This window comes from Sesamum indicum, linkage group LG1 (assembly GCF_000512975.1).
Source record: "Sesamum indicum cultivar Zhongzhi No. 13 linkage group LG1, S_indicum_v1.0, whole genome shotgun sequence".
Classification (NCBI taxonomy): Eukaryota; Viridiplantae; Streptophyta; class Magnoliopsida; order Lamiales; family Pedaliaceae; genus Sesamum; species Sesamum indicum.
Genome location: NC_026145.1, coordinates 607657 through 630290, shown reverse-complemented (window position 1 = coordinate 630290; position 22634 = coordinate 607657). Strand labels below are relative to the sequence as shown.

General features: G+C 35.7%; 2 protein-coding genes and 1 long non-coding RNA gene across 10 annotated transcripts in view; all 3 read right to left on the bottom strand.

Moving 5' to 3' along the window:
• LOC105157982 overlaps window positions 1-3340 on the bottom strand; it is a 4149-nt gene extending 809 nt beyond the window's left edge. Inside the window, exons 1-6 of one of the 3 annotated variants that reach the window (XM_011074683.2) lie at window positions 2740-3335; window positions 2444-2535; window positions 2175-2254; window positions 1994-2063; window positions 641-750; window positions 100-214 (exon numbers count right to left, since the gene is read on the bottom strand). In XM_011074683.2, coding sequence (XP_011072985.1) covers window positions 100-214; window positions 641-750; window positions 1994-2063; window positions 2175-2238 — 359 coding nt within the window. In that variant the 5' untranslated portion in view covers window positions 2239-2254; window positions 2444-2535; window positions 2740-3335. Of the gene's footprint in view, window positions 1-99; window positions 215-640; window positions 751-1993; window positions 2064-2174; window positions 2255-2443 lie in introns of all 3 variants that reach the window. The other 2 variants (XM_020696000.1, XM_011074755.2) reach the window with 2 other exon arrangements.
• LOC110011576 lies at window positions 7395-11419 on the bottom strand. Of its 4 annotated transcripts, none has more exons than XR_002286599.1 (3): window positions 10579-11419; window positions 8590-8789; window positions 7395-8452 (listed from the first exon to the last, which is right to left on the bottom strand). It is a non-coding gene; the product is annotated as an uncharacterized LOC110011576 (long non-coding RNA). The 4 variants fall into 4 exon arrangements; XR_002286598.1 differs by having other exon boundaries at window positions 8590-10663; window positions 10791-11419; XR_002286597.1 differs by having other exon boundaries at window positions 8590-10928; window positions 11096-11419.
• LOC105157862 lies at window positions 17571-21027 on the bottom strand. Of its 3 annotated transcripts, none has more exons than XM_011074477.2 (5): window positions 20805-21027; window positions 19479-19779; window positions 18526-18705; window positions 18299-18382; window positions 17571-18199 (listed from the first exon to the last, which is right to left on the bottom strand). In XM_011074477.2, the coding sequence occupies exons 2-5, from the start codon at window positions 19719-19721 to the stop codon at window positions 17768-17770; spliced, it is 939 nt and encodes a 312-aa protein (XP_011072779.1). In that variant the 5' UTR covers window positions 19722-19779; window positions 20805-21027; the 3' UTR covers window positions 17571-17767. The 3 variants fall into 3 exon arrangements, with proteins under 3 accessions (XP_011072779.1, XP_020547437.1, XP_011072696.1); XM_020691778.1 differs by having other exon boundaries at window positions 17571-18382; window positions 19479-19564; window positions 19684-19779; window positions 20805-21025; XM_011074394.2 differs by having other exon boundaries at window positions 17571-18382; window positions 20805-21025.

Genomic DNA, 22634 nt, shown 5'->3' with positions numbered 1-22634 from the left:
GGGGGCGGGGGGGGGCAAAACAACTGATAATGTTATAAATGCATCAAAGGTTGGTGGGCACTTTCTAATGTTTCGTTTGCTAAGAATCAGGATGCTTACAGCCCAACCAAGAGGAGTGCCGATGTCTGTATCACAATAGCACCTTCACCAGCCTGCATTGAAGTGTTCAGGCACCTTGCGCAAAACCAACTCTCATGAATTGAGGAGACGAGATCTGTTAAGAAAGAATAAAGCACGGCCTTAGAGTTAGCATGCAACTGACATGTTTGAGTACTGCAACTACAATTAGAAATCTTGGTGATATCGCCGTTAATCTTTCTTCCAAGAAACCATAAGCATTTCCAGTTTGACCAACAGAAGTATTATTCCTGTGGGATGTCCCCAGAGATTTTCTCAATTACATTGCTTGCTTCAGAAATTTGATTATATCAAGTGTCTAGGACTAATAGGCAATAGCCACATGATGTCCAAGTGGAAGAAAAAGGCTCAAGGCAAAGTTCTAGAGTGCGGTGAAGCGCTCGAGATAAAAAAAAACAGTATCATTTTTTAACAGAAGATCATTCTTCACTAAAAAGAGTTGATGGTGCGACAACAAATCATCCAACAGCATACTCTCATTCATGGAAGTAATATAACTCACATTCGTTCGGCCCGATAAAGAAGGTCTCCATCTGGAGTTTGTTTCTCTTAACAAAGCTGACAAATTCACTTATTTCAATTGGATCTGCTTTTATGCTCTCTTGCTCTGCACTACATGCAAATAAAGAAGGCTTCAGAACATGTACTCTCAGCAGCAGCAGAAGACTATAGTGACACAAAGATATCGTGTGGTAGGCAATCACATCAACTATGTAAACCAGTATTCGATATTCCAAAACCAAATAAAATAAATGAAGACGAGTATTTGCACGGCAATGAGGTGGCTACTATGCACTGGCATTAAGTGCAAGCCATATACCAATCTCTCAACTTGCTCATCCTAAATCAACTGTAAGCATACTATCACTGGTTTGACTTTAGAGAAATAAAAAGAATCAAGGATTTCCATGCTGTAGTACATTACTAAGAGAACTGCAAGTCCTAGTGTACTATCACCAAACATGAAAATTTAATTCATTCCCACTAAATCCAAAACCCCATAGCAGTCAGAGAATTTTTGTTGTCATTTCATTATAGCCCTGCACCCTCTCTAAGATTCACCAATATTCTATCAATATAAGGCTCAGATTTTGTATTACAATCTTGAAACTTATACATTTTGAATTTTAACTGGTCCTGCAAGTACGGTTAGATTTCTTTTCTAGCTCATTCACTCGGATATTCAATCACAGAATTCATTGACAACGGAAAGGTGGGTATGAATTCCTCCCTTTGACGGTCAACTGGGCCCTTCTAGAAAGCTGTTTTGAAAAAAATAGTTTAACAACAGAATCAGAATCCTTGTCATGCTTCTTCCTGCCCGGAAACAAGAACTTTCTGTCTTCTCCGAAATTTCATAAAAAAATGGGCTTTCCCAACTGGACTTGAACTAGTGCAGACATATTGCCAATGAAGTCCGTCCCAGCGACATCCAGCAATCAACTTATTTCAATTATCAAGTTGCATTTAACCAATAAAAACGCCAGCATGGACATCAAGGAAAATGTTCATAGACTCACAGGAGGGGACTACCAGAAACTGATTAGTCAATCTATCAGAGCTGATGAAGCAGCCACGTGACACCCAGTTGAGATGGAATACAATTGCATCATGCTCATTAAGGAGACAATCTACTAGATCATTGTTTTGACTAATTGGATCATAGTCTCTTACCTTTAAAGTGGGTGCTAAAATGATCCTAGGATAAAATACATTCCAATCTAAACCAATGGTCACACAGTGAACATACAAGAACACGCACAGTCAGAAGCATGCACATAAACACAGAAATGTAACTCTATATATATACTTATCGCCCAAAACAAAAAAGAAAAGAAATTGTATGCTCACTTACATTGTTGATACAAGGCGAGATGGTCCAGTCGGATCATAGTTAATCAACAGAGCTGCCTTCAAAGGCTGCCCTGGAAATTTGTGTAACCGTATATTATTAGTTCATTATGGCAGCATGAAAAAATTAACTTAAAAGAAAAAAAATGCATACTTCCAGAGAAAAATGGTAAATGCAGGATAACCTGAGGAACCTACAGCGCTTGGTGCCCACTTTTCCCAAAGTCTTCGCACAACACTCCAGTCCATCGCACCTCTTCAGCGACTGAAACCACCAACACATAACATCATTTTCCCTTCTCTTCAGAAACCACAAAAATCAACAGCATCATAGTCATTTTATCAAACAGTTAACATGCAACAAACCAATCTCTTCTCTCCCCTTAACCATCGAACAAAAACCATATCTTCCCAAATCGAACGCCTATATGATCAATTCTTGTAGAATCAATACCTTTTTCCGAAAGTCCGCTGTAGCATTTCTATTTGCCTACGGGTAGAGATTTGGCGACGGCCCTACAACAAGCTTCTTGAAACAAGTGGGAGCTGAATTTACGGGTTTGAGTATTTTGGGTGAGCAAAAAAGAACTCCCAGAAGCACTATAAGAACTAATCTCCAGTAAAACAATCAAACTGACCAAATTGAACAATGTAGCATTCAAAACTTAAATTGCAGAAACAGAGGAGAAGGAGATGGGAAGAGAAGAAGAAGAAAGAAGGTTGAGAGAAAATTGGACTTAATTCATTTACCGATAATATGTTCCTTTTTCCCTTCGTTCCCTTTTACAAAGTTTTTCAAGGAAATTCGACCAAAAAGTAGAAACCAAAGTACACCTAATATAGGAGATATTGCTGTCTTCACTTCTTTCCAGCATTAAACCAGGTGCGAGATCCCCAATCTCAACCCTAATTTGATTTTGCCCCTTTCCTTAGAAAACGACGTCGCTGGCTGCTGAAATCCCTGATTCATTTCCCAATTCAATTGTGCCCTTGATTGGACGCTCCAAAACAACTGTATCGATCGAACGGTCCCTTCCTGAGGTCGCGTTTCTACTTAAATTGTAACATTCCTCCTTCCTTTTTTTTGAGCCTTGTCCCCAAGGATCAAAATCAGAAAATTTAAAAGCAACGTCGTGATAATGCTCCTAGGTTGTTTGATCTGGGAGCTATAAGATCATCGTATCAACACCTGTGGGACGCCTATTTTCTAGGTATCAACCTTCTTGCCAAGATAGCTACAGGGTACCTTGATGACTTCATCCTAAAACTCTGCTAAGTTAACAGATGAGAAATATTTAGCTCCAATCTTTTTCTTTAGCAATGATACATGGAAAATAGGTGTATTTTGCTTCCAAGGGGCAGTTTCAGCTTGTAGGCCACATTCCCTACTATTTTAATCACCTTATAGGGCCCAAAATATTTAGAAGATAACTTCAGTTTTTTTCTAAGTGCAACTGTTGTCTGCCTGTAAGGTTGCAAGTTGAGAAATACTTCATCCCCAACCTCAAACTCTCTTTCAGACCTCTTCTTGTCTTCATACAATTTCATATTTTGCAAGTAGGGCCCATATGAAAATTTGTGTTGAACCAGAATTCAGTTAAGGTCAGCTATTGAGCCGTTTTTGATGATACATACACCTTAAATAGTTCTCTAGGCACTGGTTATCTCTTTCAGTTTGACCATCACTCTTGGGATGATAGGCGGATGACATGTCTAAAGATACTCTAGACAAGGTGAATAACTCTTTCCAGAACTTGCTAGTGAATATATAATCTCTATCAGTTACTATGATCACAAGCAAGCCATGCAACTTGTAGATGTTGTCAAAGAAGATCTTAGCAACAGATGTAGCAGTGTAAGGATGTTTGAGAGCCAAAACATGTGATTCCTTGGTTAATCTATCCATCACTACTAAGATTGAGTCCTTACCTTCTGAACTAGACAATCCCTCAATGAAATCCATGGAAATGCAGGATCAAGCTTGATCAGGTATAGGTAGAGGTTGCAGTAACCCAGGGTAGCATTGTGCTCATGCTTAGACCTTTGACACACTTCACACTTCTTCACCCAAGTATGTACATCCTCCTTCATTGTAGGCTAATAAAATAGAGGTTTGATCCTCTGATAAGTTCCATTGATTCCTGTCCCCTAAGGGTTGAATCATGCAAGGATTTTATGATTTTCTCCCTGGCTCCCCCATGATTCCCAACACATATCCTGCATCCCCTTCTCAACACACCTAACTCATAGTTATAGTCAGGATATGATTGCTTGTCTACTGTCTTTGCTTGCATAATTGTTTGAGACAAGGTGTTGCCTTCAAAGCTAGCTTGTATTTCTTGCATCCATAAGGGTACCTGTGTAGTGATAGCATAAACTTGAGGCTTTATGTTTTCATGCTCCATTCTAGATAATGCATTTGCAGCTCAGTTGTCATTCCCCTTCTTGTATTGAACCTCGTAGCTGAGACCTAATAATTTGGTAACCCACTTTGGTTGCAACATAGTTCCAATCCTCTGATCTAATATATGCTTCAAACTCTTTTGGTCAATCCTTATGATGAAATGATTTCCCTGCAGATAATGTTTCCACTTGGTGACTGCCAAGAGCAGAGCCAGAAACTCTTTTCCATAGGTCGACAGTCCCAAATTTTTGGGGGCTAGAGCTTTACTTAGGTAAGCAATTGGTCTTTCTCCTTGCATCAACACAACTCCCATTCCTGTCCCACAAGCATCTGTCTCAACTACCAAAGGTTGAGAAAAGTTTGGCAGTGCTAGTATGGGTGCATTTGTCATAACTTCCTTCAGTTGCTTGAGGGCTGACTCAGCTTCAGGGTTCCATAGGAAAGCATCTTTCTTAAGCAGAGAAGTCAGGGATTTACTAATGGTTGCATACCCCTTGATCAATTTTCTACAATATCCAATAAGTCCCAAAAACCCTCTCAAAGCTTTGCTAGAAGCAAAATCTTGTTCAGTTCCTCATATACTCTATCTTTTAAGTATCAGTTGCTACTTCTCTAATAGAAATTATATGACCAAGATATTCCACCTGTAGCTTGGCAAATGAACATGTACAAACTTTCTGAGATAAAGTTCAAAGACTTTTCATCAATGCCTGAAATGAGGACAATGCATTGCATAACCCAAAGGGCATTACTAGGAATTCATAATGCCCACTATGTATTATAAAGCTAATCCTAGGGATGTCTTCCTTTTTTATTCTTATTTGAAAATACCCTGATATCAAATCTATCTTTGAAAAATACTCAGCACCATGTAATTCATCTAACAGTACATCATCATAGAAATGGGAAAATTATGCTTGATAGTTAACTTGTTCAAGTAACTGTAATCCACACATAGCCTCCAACCTCCATCCTTCTTCTTCACCAACAGAACAGGAGAGGCAAATGAACTCTGACTGCTTCTGATTATCCCACTTGCCAATATTTCCTTAACAATGTTCTCTATTTCTGTTTTTTGCCCATAGGCATACTTAGTTGTTGTTTCTTGGGAATTGAGTCAGGTATGAGTTCAATACTGTGTTTAATTACCCTCTCAGGGGGTAAAGTATTGGGCTCTTGAAAGATATCCTTAAATTGGTGAAGCAGCTCCAGTAACCTTGGATCGTCATGTCCTGGATGAGCTTCATTGACCATTGTATGGATGAGACCGTTAATGCCACATGTTCCTCTCCTCAGCAGCCTGCTTAAGGATTGGACTAAGAGAGTTTTCAAGTCCCCTCTATCATTCAAGGCTGTTAGAACCATCCTTTTCCCTGACGGATTAATGGTTACTCCTACAACTAATGAAAATCTAATTCTATGGGATTGTTGGCACTTAGCCAATCACAACCTAGCACAAAGTCATATCCCCCAAGCTTAAGGACCCTAGCTGGATGTGTAAACTGATAACCACCTCCCAGCAGAAAACAAAGCAATAGAGCTTACTCTACCTTCCCTCCATTAGCCACTCTCACCACCATTTGTGTAGTCTGTTCCACATTACACCCTAAGACTTGTACAACCTTTTCATCTACAAACAGCAGGTGTTGCCACTGTCAATGAGAATGTGGATATCCTTGCCATTAACTTTCCCATTAACCCTCAATTTTGCTACTGATACTTCCAATATTGCATGAAAAGAGACAGTTGCATCCTCTTCTTCAACTGACCCCTCTCCCTGCTCTATTCCTCATACTCCTTGGTTTCTCTTCACTCATTAGCATGTAAACATGTCTAATAATACATCTGTGTCCAGGAGTATAAAGTTCATCACACTAGTAGCAGAGGTTCTTCTCCTTGCTAACTCTCACTTTAGCTTCGGTTAGAAATCTTCTAGATTGGGAATTCTCCTCTCTATTCTTGAAGGAAGGCTTAAATGCAAGTCTGTAGGAAGAATTTTTGTTTGGGGGTTTGTACGTAGCCTTGTTCTGTATGTTTCTTAAGTATTGCATCAACCATGGTTTCTTGTTTTCTTGCCAGAACAACGGCTTGATTCAAGGTTGTGGGTCTCATGGTAGCAACATACCCCTTAATCCCATCCTTTAAACCACTTATAAACTTCATCATGAAAAAGACTTCATCCAGATTTTTGTTGAATATGAGCATGTGAGCCTCCAATTCTTCAAACTTCTCTAAATATGCATTCATAGTGGTTTTCTATATCAACATATTAAATTCAGATACCACTCTCTCATAGTCTAGATCTTCAAACCTTTCCAACACTGCTAAGGTTAAATCTATCCAAGAAGGTACCCCCCCTTTTTCCACATGCCCTCGGTACCAAAGCTTAGCTTCACCTTGCATATAGTTACGGGCTAATGGTACTTTTGGATCCTTTGGAATGGTGTATCATTTGAAAATATCTATCACGTCTTCTCACCCAGATCCTTGCTTCTTCTCTATTGAAGAGAGAAAACTCTATTTTATGGATAGCATTGTAACTTGTTGGGCTGGTTTGAGTAGGATTTTTTCCTTACCAGGAGAGTGAAGGGCAGTGACTCTTGAAGAAGAGCTCCTCTCCACAGAAGCAGTAAGTCCTTCATCAAGTATGGACTTGTTCCTATTGTAATGCTGTAGTTATTTAGCAATACTCTTAAGCTATTGTTGCATCACTGCAGCTTGTAATCCTTCTTGTGTCTCATTTATCTAATCTAACCTTTTGTGTAATTGTTCTTCACTTGCTTGCCTTCTTGTTTTTCCATCTATCATTATTGACTCAGTTTTCTTCTGAAATTCTTGCAGCTCTTTTAGTCTAGTTCCGTCGGCCATTACTCCCGCAGGTCTAAGGATTGGTTCGCTCTGAGGCCAAATGTAGCATTCAACACTTAAATTGCAGAAACAAAGGAGAAGGAGATGGGAAGAGAAGAAGAAGAAAGAAGGTTGAGAGAAAATTGAGACTTAATTCATTTACCAATAATTTGTTCCTTTAACCCTTCGTCCCCTTTTACAAAGTTTTTCAAGGAAATTCGACAAAAAAATAGAAACTAAATTACATCTAAAATAGGAAATACTGTTATCCTCTTTCTTCTTCCCAGTCACAGTTGTCTGCAAATTTCCCTCAACAAAAGGTCTTCAGGCAGCAACTTTAGTCCAGCCAGCTACGCCCCATCCTCTCGCTCCGCGTGTCTAACTATTACCTTCTTTCCAACATTAAACCCAGGTGCGAAATCCCCAATCTCAGCCTTAATTTGATTTTGCCCCATTCCTTCAAAAACGTCATCACTCGCTGCTGAAATCCCTAATTCTTTCCCCAATTCAATTGTGCCCTCGATTGGATGCTCCAGATCAATTGCGTCGATCGAACAGTCCCCTCCTAAAGTCGCATTTCTACCTGAAACCCTGACAAACAACTCGAGATGCAACCTATAATAATTTAATAATAAATTAATTGAAAATAAAAAAAATTCTCATTTATTTATTTTTTAACAAATTCCATGAATTTTGATGAATGAGAATTTATTAGTTGACTAAAAATAAACGTCAAAAGAACTGAAAGTAATCTATTAAACCATGTAAAGTCTTGCATAAAATTACTAAACTTAGCAATGTAATTATTATTGTTATGTTTTTATGAGAATGATTTTAGTTTCATTGGCAAAAAGTAATTGAATCAATTCAGGTGTCCATGCGCACACAGTTCAGCAAAGCCAATTATCTTGGGCTTAAATTGAAGCGGAGTTTTGGTGGTTTCTTCTCAAGGGAAGAAGGAGACTACCTTGCACTCACTACACGTTCCCACCCACCGGCTACAAGAATTCTCATTTCTCTTTACATATAGTCCCCGGACCCCAATAATCTGTCAATGGAATTGGTTACCAAACTCCCTCACAGTACAGTATATTATACAGTAGTAGAAGTTGCCCTCACAAGACAAAATGCAATTAACTTTAGAAAGCATGATGAGTCGAGACAGCTTCAGCTTGCACCTCCAGCCTTCTGTTTGGTGTTATCTTGGGTATTCTGGATTGCCAGAGACCAAAAACTGCGTGAGTCGATACACCATGAAGGAAACATCAAGATCAAGATCAAGTGTACCAAGGCAAACTGATGTATATATTAAATAACAAATCTAACTTATGGAGAATATTTATGCTTACCATGACGTTGTACACCACACATTGCATGTGATTCGAGCGATGCTCCTTTACCATCACTTTCCATATAAGTCAAACGACAATGTACATTGCGCACCAATTAGCAAACTCTTCACTTGTCTTGCTTGTTCTTGGTAGAGCAATTTTCTATATCAGAAACCAAATGTGGACCACTTACCTTCATGAAATCATTTATTAGTCCCCTGTGTGCAGTGCAGAAGATAGAAAGGAAGTTTCAAGTTTGGAAGGGATCAAGAGACGGAGAGCGTAAATGAGATTCCACCAACTAAAAGAATATAATGTTGCCACCAAATCGAATTTGCACAAATAACAAATGCGAGGAATGTGAAATGTCACTGAGGACTTTGACATGGTTGACGTTTAATTCACATGCCAACAAATGACCCTCATCACATGAGCCTAAATCCCAGTGAACAGACTGAATTACATGTATCTTTCGCTACTGAAACAGTAAAACAGATGTAAGTAGACAAAATGAAGCATCCAGGCATACTACCTATTCACACAACAACAAGAAAAATTGAGAGAACTCTAAGCCTTAGAGACACAAGACATAATATATTATATGAGCACATAAAACCTGAAACCAGATGCACTGGCTTCATCTGCCCAATCCAAGTATGAAAAATCTAGGAGATAAGTGATGCAAAAAAACTCAGCTAAAGCACGCATATATAAATACACTGCACAAAATATGTATGCTTGTCAGATGTCATTATATTATAGCAATCTGTTTAAACTAACTAATAGAAAATACCCCTCACAATGAAGGAAATATCTAACTGAAAGAAGGATAACTGGTTTGTAGAATATACCATATCTAAGAGAGTATACTATACCGGTAGCATTCTTGTTCAGTACCACATTACACTACAACCAAAATTATGCATTAAGAGAATGATCAAAATCCTTTTTTTTATGAATATGATCAATATCAACTTATGAGTGCATCGGTATACACCACATGGAGCAAGTTCATAAGGGAAAGTAGACTTGTGTCCTACTTATTCTGCCTTTGACAGTCTGCATGATCCATTAAGTAGAGCTCTTCTGGCTTTAAGTGAAAAATGCTTATTATGCATCGACAAGCATGCTTAACGCCTTAACCATTACTTGAGGTTGCAAAAATGACCAATAGATTATGTATTCAGATGGAGCATTAAAATGATAATTAATCTCTATTCAACTTCTAAAGTAGAACTCAAAGTAAGATTCTCAGTCATTTAGTTCTACAAACACAATAACAAGAAGATGCTAAACTAAAAGGCTTATACTACAGGTTTCAACTTTAATTTATTCAGAAATGCCACCTGAAAACTTGTCTTCATTCTATAAGACAAGTACCGAGTGGACAGAGCATCAAAACTCAGAATGTTCCCACATGTATACCTACAATTGTATAGCATAAATGAACAATGGAAAACACAGGATTCTCTGTAGATCATGCTGACTTATCCCCTCAGACCACAAGCAGACAAACAAAAATACCTCATCTAACAACAATCCAAAACCTCACTCATGAAGAAGGATACAAATTTCTATAAATTCACATGGCATTTAAACATATAAAAAACAAACCAAAACTAATCCAATGAAACACAAATGACAAGATGCTGTAGGCAATGACAGGCATTTTATTGAAGAAACCAAGCTCATATCTCAAACCAGTTTCCATTTGAATCATGTGCATTGGTGGATACTGGATGCAGAAAATGATGCAATGATCAGAAATCAGGCTTATCTGAATCATTCTCTCTCTAACTAACAAAAATAAGAGGCAAAACAATATATTCAAAAACCAAGATTCGACAAATCAATTCAGAGAGAGCAAGATCTTCAACTCATATTATAAGTGGAAAAATCAATTACCAAGGTGAATTTTAAGTGGACAGGAAGACGCATAACATAAAAAGATAATTCACGAAAGAGCTAAAGCGGGGAAAGAGGGGGAAAAAGAAAAAAACAAAGCACCTCCAAATTCTTGAAGCCACAAGTTACAACTCAGCATCAAGTTCTCCCAATAACTCTGTTACTCGCTACGACATCTAGAACCTGCCTAAAAGCACATCAAAAGAAATAACAATCTCGGATCTTTCACGAAGGTAAACACGATTACAGCACCATAGGTAAATAAAAGTAACTTCCATCGAAAATTAACCCGCATATTAAAGTTGAATCCGAACCTACGCCGATTTCTCTTTCCGACACTGGCAATAGTCCTTGTTTACCTATAGGAGAATCTAAAAAAACCCACCGATTGTTTCAGAAAAGGAAACTGTTCCATGTGATGCAACAACAACTGAATAATCAAGCCTCTTCCACTGAAAAAAGAAAACAAGATCTGTCAATCAGATTACGCGCTTAAGAAAAAAAAAATAACTCAGATCCAGGTGACACTCCATCGAACAATATCAAACAAAACGCAAATTTACACCACAGCTAACTCAATATTGGATCCATCTGAGTCCGACACAATACAGCGCCGTACTTATCGCATTCACCGCGGTCTCCGATTCAGTTGATGCAAGGCGGGAACCTGATCTTTCACCAGAAAGAACGATATCAAATTTTTCAACCGCATCGTACTACGTATACTCGTAAGCAGTCTTACTGCTTCGGAGCATACTTTCATTAATCCAACGTGCAGACCACGCCGGCGGCGGAGAAAGTTCCCGACCTGCACCAAGCGAATCAGAACCCGCCGCAACAGATACAAATCTCCACAAACTAATATACATATATGGAAAATATAAGTTAATAGATCTGAGAGAGGAGGAAGTCTACAACTCCTCCGTATAGGTGTGAGCGTGTAACGAGCGTCTGCGTGCTATAGGGTAGGGGGTCGGGGGAGGTTGTTTTATAGCTAGAACCTACGCAGGAGATCTTGCCACGTGTCTGCTACCCAGGTGGCCGGTGCAAATGCTACCGAAATAGGGAGCGGAGATAAAGGCCGTAGGGTTGAGATTTGGTCCTGACTTTGGAATTAATTACCGGAGCGCCCCTGGGTTGTTGCTGCGTGGAGCTACAGTGGGAGCACGTGCGCGTGGTCTGAGGATACACAGACTTATTCCTCCCTGCCCCTTTTCTCTTCCAATTTTTTTAAAAAAATTAAGATTATTATTTTAATTTTTTTAAAAAAATTAAGATTATTATTTTAATTTTTTAATAAATAATCATTATATTAAAAAAACGATTATTTTATAAATTTACATATCCTTATTTTTGGGGAGGGTTAGTGACAAGAACCCGAGACTTGCCTCAGATATGATAGTGTCTATACAATTAAAAACTTCATTCCCGTAATCAGTAATTTAGGCTCGAGTTTATGTGTTTTAAAATGATTCAGGTCAATTCTAACACACTCGTGTCATTTGTCATTCCTAACAATTATTATATTAAAAATAGTATTTTATCTTTGGCACATCAAAAAATATGAGTCATGTTTTCATTAATTGGTTATCCCATAGTATAATCTTTAGATACTTAAATAAAATAAAGTTAAAATAAGAGAAATAGATACAAAATAGTATGCGCTACCTGAAAACGTGAAGGGTTTAAGGGCAATTTATGGTTGCTTTTATGTGGCAGAAATCTACACCATTAAAACCTCTTCTTGATTAAAGACCCTCGTTCGAATCATTGATCAAATACTTATTTTTAGGGATTATTACATTCTCATTCCATAAGATTTTATATAATTACAGGTAGATTTCATGTAGTTTGATAAATTATATTTAATACCCTTGAGGTTTGCTTCCGTCTAGCAAATTAGTCCCTCCGTTAGTCATAAAAAAGTTCATCGAATTTTGCTGAGATTAATAATAAATAAATAAAAAAACTATATTTACTCCTAATCAACTTATTAGTGACTTATTTCAGGTCAAATAATTTTTTTTATGACTAAATTACCCTCATACGTCTTCACGCATTAATGCATATGAGGAGGTATATCTTCACCGTTATAAGGATAGCTTAGTTCGAAAAAAAAATTATTTGACCTACAATAAAATCAATAATAAGTCAAATAGTGGTATATATCAATTTTCATTCAGTTTTTTGCTAACATCAGCAAATTTAGTGAATTTTGACTAACGAAAAGATTAATTTGTTAAATAGAAGCAAACCTCATGGGTGCTAAATGTAATTTTTTAAACTATATTGGATGTAAGTGTAATTACACTAAACCTCAAGAGAGGGGAGTGTAATTATCCCTTATTTTTATTATTATAAAAAAGAAAAAAAAAACTCTATTGTCGTACCAACTTTTAAATAATTAAATTCACTCTTTAACTTATTTGTTCCCTTCAATAATATTTGATTATAATAATAATTTCAATATTTAATGAATTTATTAAAATACCCTTGAAACTTACACGCATCTTAATTTTTGATACATTTTATGTTCTGAAGCCACCAATCAGTGACGGTAAATAACCCATCAATTAAAAAATTTAATTCTTTATTAATTTTAAATAATTTTACACATGCAGCGAGTGTGTCGAGTAACGCTAATTATCTGAATAAAAAAATATATAAATTTTGTGGCGATTTAACTAATTTTTTAACTGACTTATGGGGGGTATTCTTGTCCTTTCTATATTGGGAATAAAAATCCTATTTAGTGGTGTAGAGTTGCTAAAAAGAGAATATTGGATTACTTGTTATTTTTGTGGCTTAGACACCTTTTCCAAAATTGAGTGGTTCTGTTCATCAGGAAAGGAATCTCTCAGTTTTGTGCTTTCATTCTCCTCTTGGAATTCTGCAACATTCTTTTGCTTAAAATAGTGATGATATTAGAATGAGAAGTAGTTTGACAAACACATGTTTGCTTTCTATTTAAGCATTATTACATCTATGCCCCTAATTTATATTCTATTTATACAAATCACCCATATTTTTTTCTTAAAAAAGATTACACGTACTTTCAGCTAAAAACTTCAATATCATTTACACAAACCTGGATATTATACCTTTTAGAAACATCAACGTTATTATGCAAATTACCCCTATTTTTTTTTCATGGATGGTTTCTATAATTACACAAAAAATATGGATGGTTTGTATAAATATAAAGGGGTGTAAATATAATTTGATGTATTGAATGATATGATTCAACACTTCTATAACATAAAAATGCAAATGTGTTAATCAAAATATTTTTTTTTTTTTCATTTCATGCATCCGTGAGAGAACCCTTTTTTTTTTAATATTTTTTTAAAACTATTTGATCCGAGTTGAGGCTGTTGGTGATATGGTGATTCTAGTTGACATGGAGCCTATCCACGTCAGGTTGTCAAATGCACGAGTTGGGATCCATGATAACTCCTCAATTCTGGAATATGAGTTGACTTGCGACACAATTTATTTGGAGCGGTCCCCATTTAAAACCCTGTAATGCATAAGTAGCCAACGTTGACGTAAGGTAATTAACAAGGTTGAAGAGCGCACGAATAGTAAAGACATCAACGGTTGTTATTTCGAGTTATTAGGTTGTTTGGGTTGTCTAAGCCCCGACTCAATAAAATTGACACGAATCCTTATCGTGTTCTATTATTTTTTGTTTTCTGAAAGGCAAAATAATTCTTTGAGGGCTTTAGCCCTTTTCAACCCCGTCACCATCACCAAAAGTAAATTGAAATTAAACAAAACTTATGATAGAAAAGGGAACAAAACTAATTGAAAGGTAATTACAACGAGTTCTTCTAAAATTTAGTATAATTATAAATATCCCTCTGCTATTTGAAAAATCACCAATATCCTCTAATTTTAATAATTCCCTAACAATTATAGTCCAATTCATTAATATTCACTAGATTTTCATTCATTTTTTTTTATGATACATCAAACTTATCGAACACTCATAGATCTGTAGACGAGTACACTCAGTCATTCATTCTCACTAATGTTGACAATAATTCTGAGAAAAAAACAAAAAAAAGAAAAGCAGCTTTTAGTGTGTGGTGAATTATTTATGGCATGATATTGATAGTTTGATTGGATTTGGTAGGTAAATCACTTCCATCAACATCAACACACATTATTCTATCTAATAATTATTGCTTTTATTCTCACACATTAACATCTAACCTAATTTATTACTTTATCAAAGCCATTACCACACTTCTAGCTTAAGTAGAAATCAAATTGATTATGAATTATATATTTACAAAAATATTAAAATAGATACGACACTTTGTCAGGACTAATTACCATGATCAAAGTAAAAAGCTGCAGCGAATTTTTCAGTGCCCATTAGTTGTTGTTTTAATAAGCAACGTAAAATTATTAGTCATGTGGTAAAAAACCATTGCAAATACTTTGGTCATAGTCGAGAATCGTGATAAATATTTTGGTCATAGTTAAGACCATGATAAATATTAATTAACCACGATCAAAATTTTGAATTTCTATATTAATTTATTTGCCTGTGATTTATCATTTTTCTTGTACTAGTAGTTGAAATATTTACACGTCTATTTATGTTTTATATTGAACAATTTGTACATGTAGTTTTTTCTTTTTTTTTAAATATTATGGGTTATTAATTAATCTTATATCCAATGATTATACGATATTAAAAGTCATGATATATTAGTTGAATAAATCAATTTGAATTGAATGATTTACAAATGTGCAAATCATGCGACACTCAAATTAAAAATGCACAATTTTATTTTATTTCAATTAATTTTTTTTATGCTTATTTAAATTTAAAGCTTATGTTCAGGAACTGCATGCAACGATGACTAATATATATGAATGCAAAGTCTCTTCCTATCCTATCAAAAGGCATTGAAATGCACAACTGCCCAACCTTTTGTCTACTTTTAGTTGATGTACCTATCTCTCAAGGGGACATCTGATTATTTGTTATACGTCGGTGTTGTTGGCGTATTCTATTTGTGTATTTAAATTTTAAATTCATATAATTAAGGGTAAATTATAACTAATTTTATTGAAATTTGACATAATTATGAATATTTTTTTGTTATTTAAAAAAGTATAAATATTTTTTTTAAATAGAAAATAATTATGTAGCCCTAAACGGTGAAATGGACATTATTATTTTATACTTGTTGATTTTTTTTAAAAAAATAAAATTTTTTTAAAAAATATAAATTTTTTTAAGGGGGGTAAAATAAATAATTATTAGTTCATAAAAATATTTTAAAAAATTATAAAAAATATATAAAATTATAATTTATAATTCAAAAGGATATTTTGGTCAGTTCACTATAAAAATTAGATGGAAACCAAATGGAATGGGCTCGTGGTTAGATGGATGTTAAATCAGAGGGTATTTGTAAATTTTTGAACAACGAAAAGGTATTTATAATTATGCGCTCTTTATAAATGAGCAAATTACTCTCATATGAAAAAATAATAGCATTTACTCTCTTTGTATTTTTTAAAATCAAGCAATTTATCCCCCTGTCTAAGGGGATAAATTGCTTGATTTTAAAAATTACAAGGGAGTAAAGCATTTTAAAAAATACATGGGGCTAAATTTATAATTTTTTCATAGAAAATACTTTGCACATTTATAATATCACAGGGGCTAAATACCATTTTTCCTTCCTAGACTATAACCATCGAATAAAGTTCATGGATTCCACAAAAAAAAAAAAGGAAAAAATACATTTTGCAATCTAATATCTCATTTTTACATTGTGCATTTGAAACTTTTTTTTTTTTTTTCCTGTCAAGTTACCATTTTGACTTTGTGAAATTTGCACTTTTTCATATACGATAATTTTTTTCTTGATTTTTCTACTGGAAAAACTTCAAATGTTGTATATATGCGAAAAATATCAAACCACATAGGTCTTATATATCGCATTTGCACTGCATGTAATATTTTTTCGATAAAAAACTTGATTGAAAAATAATGATAAATGACAAACTGTAAAATTTCATAAAGTTGAGATGGTAAATTGACACAAAAAAAGGTTTAGATGCCAAAGTATAAAAACACTCATAGTTCAGATGATAAAATATAATTAACCCAAAAAAAATATAAAAAATAGCATGTCTCGGCTATTAGTATATTTCTAATTTATTTATTTGAGTGAATCGATTATGATGCATATTGAAATCTAATAGCATTATAATAGTCAAATGACCTTAAAAACATCCTGAAAATCAAAAGATGACATAAGTAACAATCGGAATATCAAGAAGGAAATTGAGAGAATATGAAAATAACATAGAATAATGGTGTAATAATTGGTGTGAAAGTGATAAAAATTTTGAAATATAATCTAAAGTAGGCTTGTGGAGCGTAAATTCGTGTTGTTTACCGAGAGAAAAGGTATGTAAAATATAAGTGACTTGTGCTACCATGTTGATTGCATTATGACCTCAATTTATAAAAAGGTTGATAGTAGTTAGGGCAATCTGCATACCATTAGAAATCCAGGAATATCGGCTATCCAATAGAAGAGTCAAATCATGATTCGTATTTATTTGAACGAAACTATGACCGTTAGACGAATCTTGCCCAATCAATTCAAAATCAAAGAATTAATTATTTGTTGATTGATCGAGTTGATTCTACAAATATAGGCAGAATTAGAGATTTTTTAATATGACATAACATGAAATGTTGGGAGTGTGGTTGTCATGGCATCGCTATTATTTGATGAGTCATGCTGTTGAATCAAACATAATTTCAACCCCTGTCAGAATCAGTACAGATACAAAATACATAATCTCAATATCTTGATAATGAGCCAGCAGAATCAAACCTCTGTCATTGGGTTGACTGATGAAAACCCACTTTCCAGTTTTATTCTTCGAAAGAAATAATTAAAGGAGATATCACATTATATTGTGTTATGATATTCAATGTGATTAATGTGGGCATGCTGGCGTTTTTTCTCCACTTTCTTGGGATTTGGACCTGAAATCATTATAAAGTTCTTATAAATTTTACTTATGCTGATGTTATACTGACAGGGTCGTCATTTCAACTGATGTTCGAATGTCTGATACATTAAAACCACTGAAGGGAGGGCCAAACAAAAGAGTTATTACATTATGAAAATTTACAGATCATCTACTCCCACAAAAAAACCAGTTAACTGCTGTTGAACTGTGACAAATCGAAATTGTCTGTTAGAGGAAACGTCCACCGCCATCTTTCTATATTACAAATGTTCTAGGCCAAGTGGTAAACCCTGGAACATAGTCCAAACCACTCAAGTGTTTGTCCCAGAAAACTCCAACCCAAGCGAGCTAAGACACGGCCTATTCTTGGTAGCATCGGACATGCTAATGTCCCAAGTAGAAACCAGTTGAAGCTCAGTAGCACAACAGCCTCGGACGTAGGTTTCTCAACAGGGTTCAATAATGGGACAACGCTCATCAACGATATGGTAACTACACCAAAAAGAGCTACTACCAGAGGCGTGCAGGGATCTTGTGCTTCCCACACGACGATCCCAACCACAAGTGATAATGCCCCGCTGAATAGGCTTCGAGATATAGCAACCACCCTCTGTTGTGTCAGAGTTTCACTCTCGTTTGAGATCGTGTAACGAACAAACGGCTGGGAGAGCCTGTAAACTTTTGATCCAGCTTTTAAGACATCCTGCATTTCATCGTTGCAAAGTATGTTTTCATTGCAATCAGGTTTCCAGGATATTGTACCGACATTGTCGGTGCTTCTAATGTTAAAGTCATTGCATACATCATCACCTCGACCCTCGTAGCTCCAAAGTGTTCTGCTATGAACCTCCTTCAACTGTTGTATTTCATCTTTTAAATCCTGAACCTACAGGGATAGACACGAAAAGTTATAAATGGACAACAACGATAAGTGAAAGTGCTTGTTTCTCCTTAGAGAAACTAGATCGTGGGCGGGCAAAGATTGAAACTACTTTTTTTTTATATGGATTTAGAGGATTAATTCTTCACCTCGCTGTCTAGCAGTTTGATTCTTGAGATGGCCTCATCATGCTCTTCTTCAAGTTCCATTAGCATTGTCTCCATCATTCCACGTTCTTTGACGGCCACATAGAGTTGCACTTCTTGTTCTTTTCGGTCCCAGAGATCATTTTCCAGTGCATATCTCAATCTATGCAGTTGAATCTCCAGCTACATATTGGCTGTTCTAAAATTAGTAATCATGAATATGGCATCAAACATATAAACGACTTTCTTTCTACCTAAAGAATATGAAAAAGTAGGATCCCACAAAAGAAGAGATAAAAATATTCAACGATGGATGACCCCTTAAACACACATCTCGTTAAAATTTGAAAGTGTTCCCTATAAATCTTGTTCTTCTAATGACGATGCTTTATATTGGAGCGTGGAACCTGAGCTAACGTTACACTTTGGCCCGGCTATCATGAACCCAACATTAATTTTTTTTCCATACACTATTATCAGGAACAAATCGTAATTATATAATGTTTGCATGGACCCTGGGGATATTTAGATGGATAGTTAACAAAAACTATATACTAATAAGAGAAACTTAAAGTAACTGCGGACATAAGGACCATTTAACTCCGACCACGTAAAACTTGTTTGTTCTTTTGTTTAATTTTCTTTCTTGTTTCTATGCACGCATTTCACACTGCTTCTCAATCGCCTGACACTCCAACTAGAGCCTTAGAGCAGAACAAAAGTACACCTAGAGATGCGACGAACTTGCAAAATCATTTAGAGAGTGTTTGACAAAGCAACCTAAAATACTCCAATACTTGATCTAGACTGTACTTCTATACATACAAACATGCACACATGTGCTTAACAACTTATAAAATCAACGGTGGAATGTACTAATTAGATGACAACCACAAGAAGTATTATGCTAAGAAAATCAAAGTCCTCTCGACAAAGACAAGGTAGAAGTAAATTACCAGCCTTTCTCTATACAATGCAGCAAGCGCTCGTACAGGTAGAAATAATATTGCAATAGCCAACATCACGACCCGCCAGAGTATAACTAAATGCAGGCACAGAGCAAGTCTCAGCAGCTCTACCCAGCTCTCAACGATAATAGAAACGCTACGGAGACCAATTTGACAAGATAGCTTAGCTAGCAAGAGAGGCTTCAACACCAACCTGACTGCTGAAGTAACCAATTCGAACAACAGAGCCATGATAGCCACAACTATGCAATTTCCACAACTTTCATTATCATTACTTATAGAAAACCATCTGCATCGAGCCCAAATTCAAACGATGGGATGTAAGTAAGGCACTGTTTGACAAATTAGAATAATTGTATAGTGTTCAGAGTCATGATCACTATACTTGAAAAATTCAAGTATCCCGATAATGCTCTACAAGATAATCACTTAAAAAATACAAAGCTTTAGTCGCATTTCACCCTCCTATGAGAACACAAACATGCACCAGAAATTCCATGAACCAAAAGAAATAGCAACGTAGCCAATGAACTTTTAGAAGAAAAAAAGCTCATTGCCACCCGTGGCAGAGGGTCACCATTTTCCTTTTTCAGAGCAATTTTTTTGCTTACTAGTACTTTCATACATGTCTGTTGCATTTAATAAAAAATATAGTAAATATATTTAGTGTCGACACAATGATTAATATATATATTATCGTAAGGAATTATTCGAAATATTTTTGGAGAACAAGCCCAAGACTTGCTGTATATTTGAGGGAAATTCTAACCTAGACTGGGTCTGATTGAACCGGAGGCACTTACATGGCAAGTGTAACGCACTCGCTATGTAGTCGGCGTATAGTTTAGAAAAATGATCAATATATGATAAGTGTACCACACTTCTCTATGAATAGTTTGGTTTGATGGACCTGATTTGGGTAAGATGTTTGGTATCATTCATGGAAATAAAAAAGTTTCCCCATAAATAAAATCGAACATTGCCTATATAGTCATAAAAATAATGATGTTTTTCTGTACTTGCATCATATCATATCATATCCAGGTACTCAAAATGAACAACCTTTGTTCCAAAACCTCAATCTTTCACATTCTTGCATGCCAACCAAGAAATTGAAATTCGAAAGCACACGCCCTATACAGTCATCTTCAACAGTCCGACAACAAGAAACCCAAGAATCAACAAACATGCATCATCAATTTCGCCGAACAACAAACATAAATCAATCAAGAAATATTAATCATCAGCAGTCATAAATTGCACAGGTAAAATCACACAAAGCTACATAAATGGACTCCCCGAATCCCGACTCACCTCTGCAGGAGATACTTGTGAATTACCGAAGGAAGTGGCGATTGGAGTTCGTGGTTTGTAATGTTTTAGCAAGCTTGTAATATAGATACAGAAAAAGAGAGAAGGAAGAAAGAAGTGAAGAATCGTGGGGCAGCAGAGAAGTGGCGACGCGTGGGGGTTGAAAGACAGCGACACGTTTGGATGCAAACGTATCAACCTGAACCAACCCTGTTGCTTTGTTATCGTCCTTTTTCTTTCTTGTATCAAACTCATCCTTAATTTTGTAGATAAATTAAAACCAGATCGGTGATATTTACTATAATTATAAATATTTATTATTTAAAAAATTATAAAGAATTTTTTAAGATTATGGCGGACTAGCAAATATTTCTTCATAATAATCTAGGGATATTGATTAGACATTTTTCATATGGTTAGACCTTTCGATGGGTGGGTATCACCCCTGAAGGGAGTGGATCAGCCCGAGCAGCATGGTGGAAGCATAGAAATCCGAAAAAAATGATTCAACATACAGTTAAATCCCCGATTAAGTTAAGTCTACATCTAATGGACTTTAATTAAATCTAATTTAATTACAAGCCCAATATTGAACCATCCTTTAATCCGATTAAAACATTCAAGCCTTTTATCATCTTTCTTTCAATTTATATATAAATCCAATTTATAAATCGGACCAAGCTCAATAAAATTAATTCAATTAATTTTAATGGCTAACTAAAATTCTAATGAATCCAATTAATTAAATTTCAACTCATCCATCCAATAAATTGGTCTAAATAAATAATCGAATTATTTATGCTCTTCAAGAATTATTTAATCCAATTAATCTGACTCTTCTGATTCCAAATTAATTCCATCCCATTATAGTGGTGCAATGTAACTCTTTAGGTTCATCCTCAGTTACTTGGACGTGTATGACCCACAATTAATTAAATCTAATTTAATTAATTATTTCTGATTATCTCATAACCGAAAATAGCATGTTACCATGGATGGCCATCTAACAACAGTCCATAACACTAGAGACTAAGTGAATAGTAGCTTGAACGTTTAGGCTCCGAATCCATACGAGTACGGTCCTACTGGCAACCGTCTCCCAACTTTAGTCTAGGCATAGAACTAAGCAACTATGCTTAATACTCGAAACACGTTTACTTTACCGATCTGATCTAGGAAACTTATCCCTAATTGATGAATCGCTTTGGCCAAAGACTTTAAAGTCTAAACCATTTCAGAGCGCATAGGAGAACTTTGTCGTATACTGACATGGGATAGATCCTCTTTTGGAATCCACCATGCTCGCTACATACTCCGACTGCACTGGATAAGGCTTATGATGACCTGCCTCATGATACAGCCACCACCCACAATATCCAAGATATAATGTTCGTATGCACGTGATTGCCATGATTCGTTAAGTCCGAGAACTAATCTAGTATGATAGAAATCGGGAATCCGAATCATACCAACCAAGTCTTAAGAAACTTTCATATGACAATTCCCGCGAATCAGTTCAATCAGTCAACTACCTTGCCAACTAACCCACTAAAACTACATAGACGACCTACATCTCCTGCCGATGAAACGCAAATGCAGTACTTAGTGCAAGTCTCTATAAGACCCTCGATGCCCTGTCTCGAGGTTCTCGACTTGAAATGTTTCAGACCGACTCTCAGGAGTTGGTTTCAAGCTGCCAAACCTATGCGCAATCATACTCCACGGATTTCACCTTTCAGTTTGTGGCATTTCGTTGTGACATTAAAACCCCGTTTAATATAAGTGGTAAGCATAATGAAACACGCTACCAACTTGACGAATTCTCTATATTCA

Excerpts from the sequence above, each read along its gene's own strand:
- LOC105157862 (XM_011074394.2), bottom strand. The coding sequence starts at position 19,721 with ATGGCTCTGTTGTTCGAATTGGTTACTTCAGCAGTCAGGTTGGTGTTG. Across the intron at positions 18,706-19,478 it reads CATTGTATAGAGAAAGGCTG|CTGGAGATTCAACTGCATAG; the intron begins GTAATTTACTTC and ends GCCAATATGTAG. Across the intron at positions 18,383-18,525 it reads TCAAACTGCTAGACAGCGAG|GTTCAGGATTTAAAAGATGA; the intron begins GTGAAGAATTAA and ends CTATCCCTGTAG.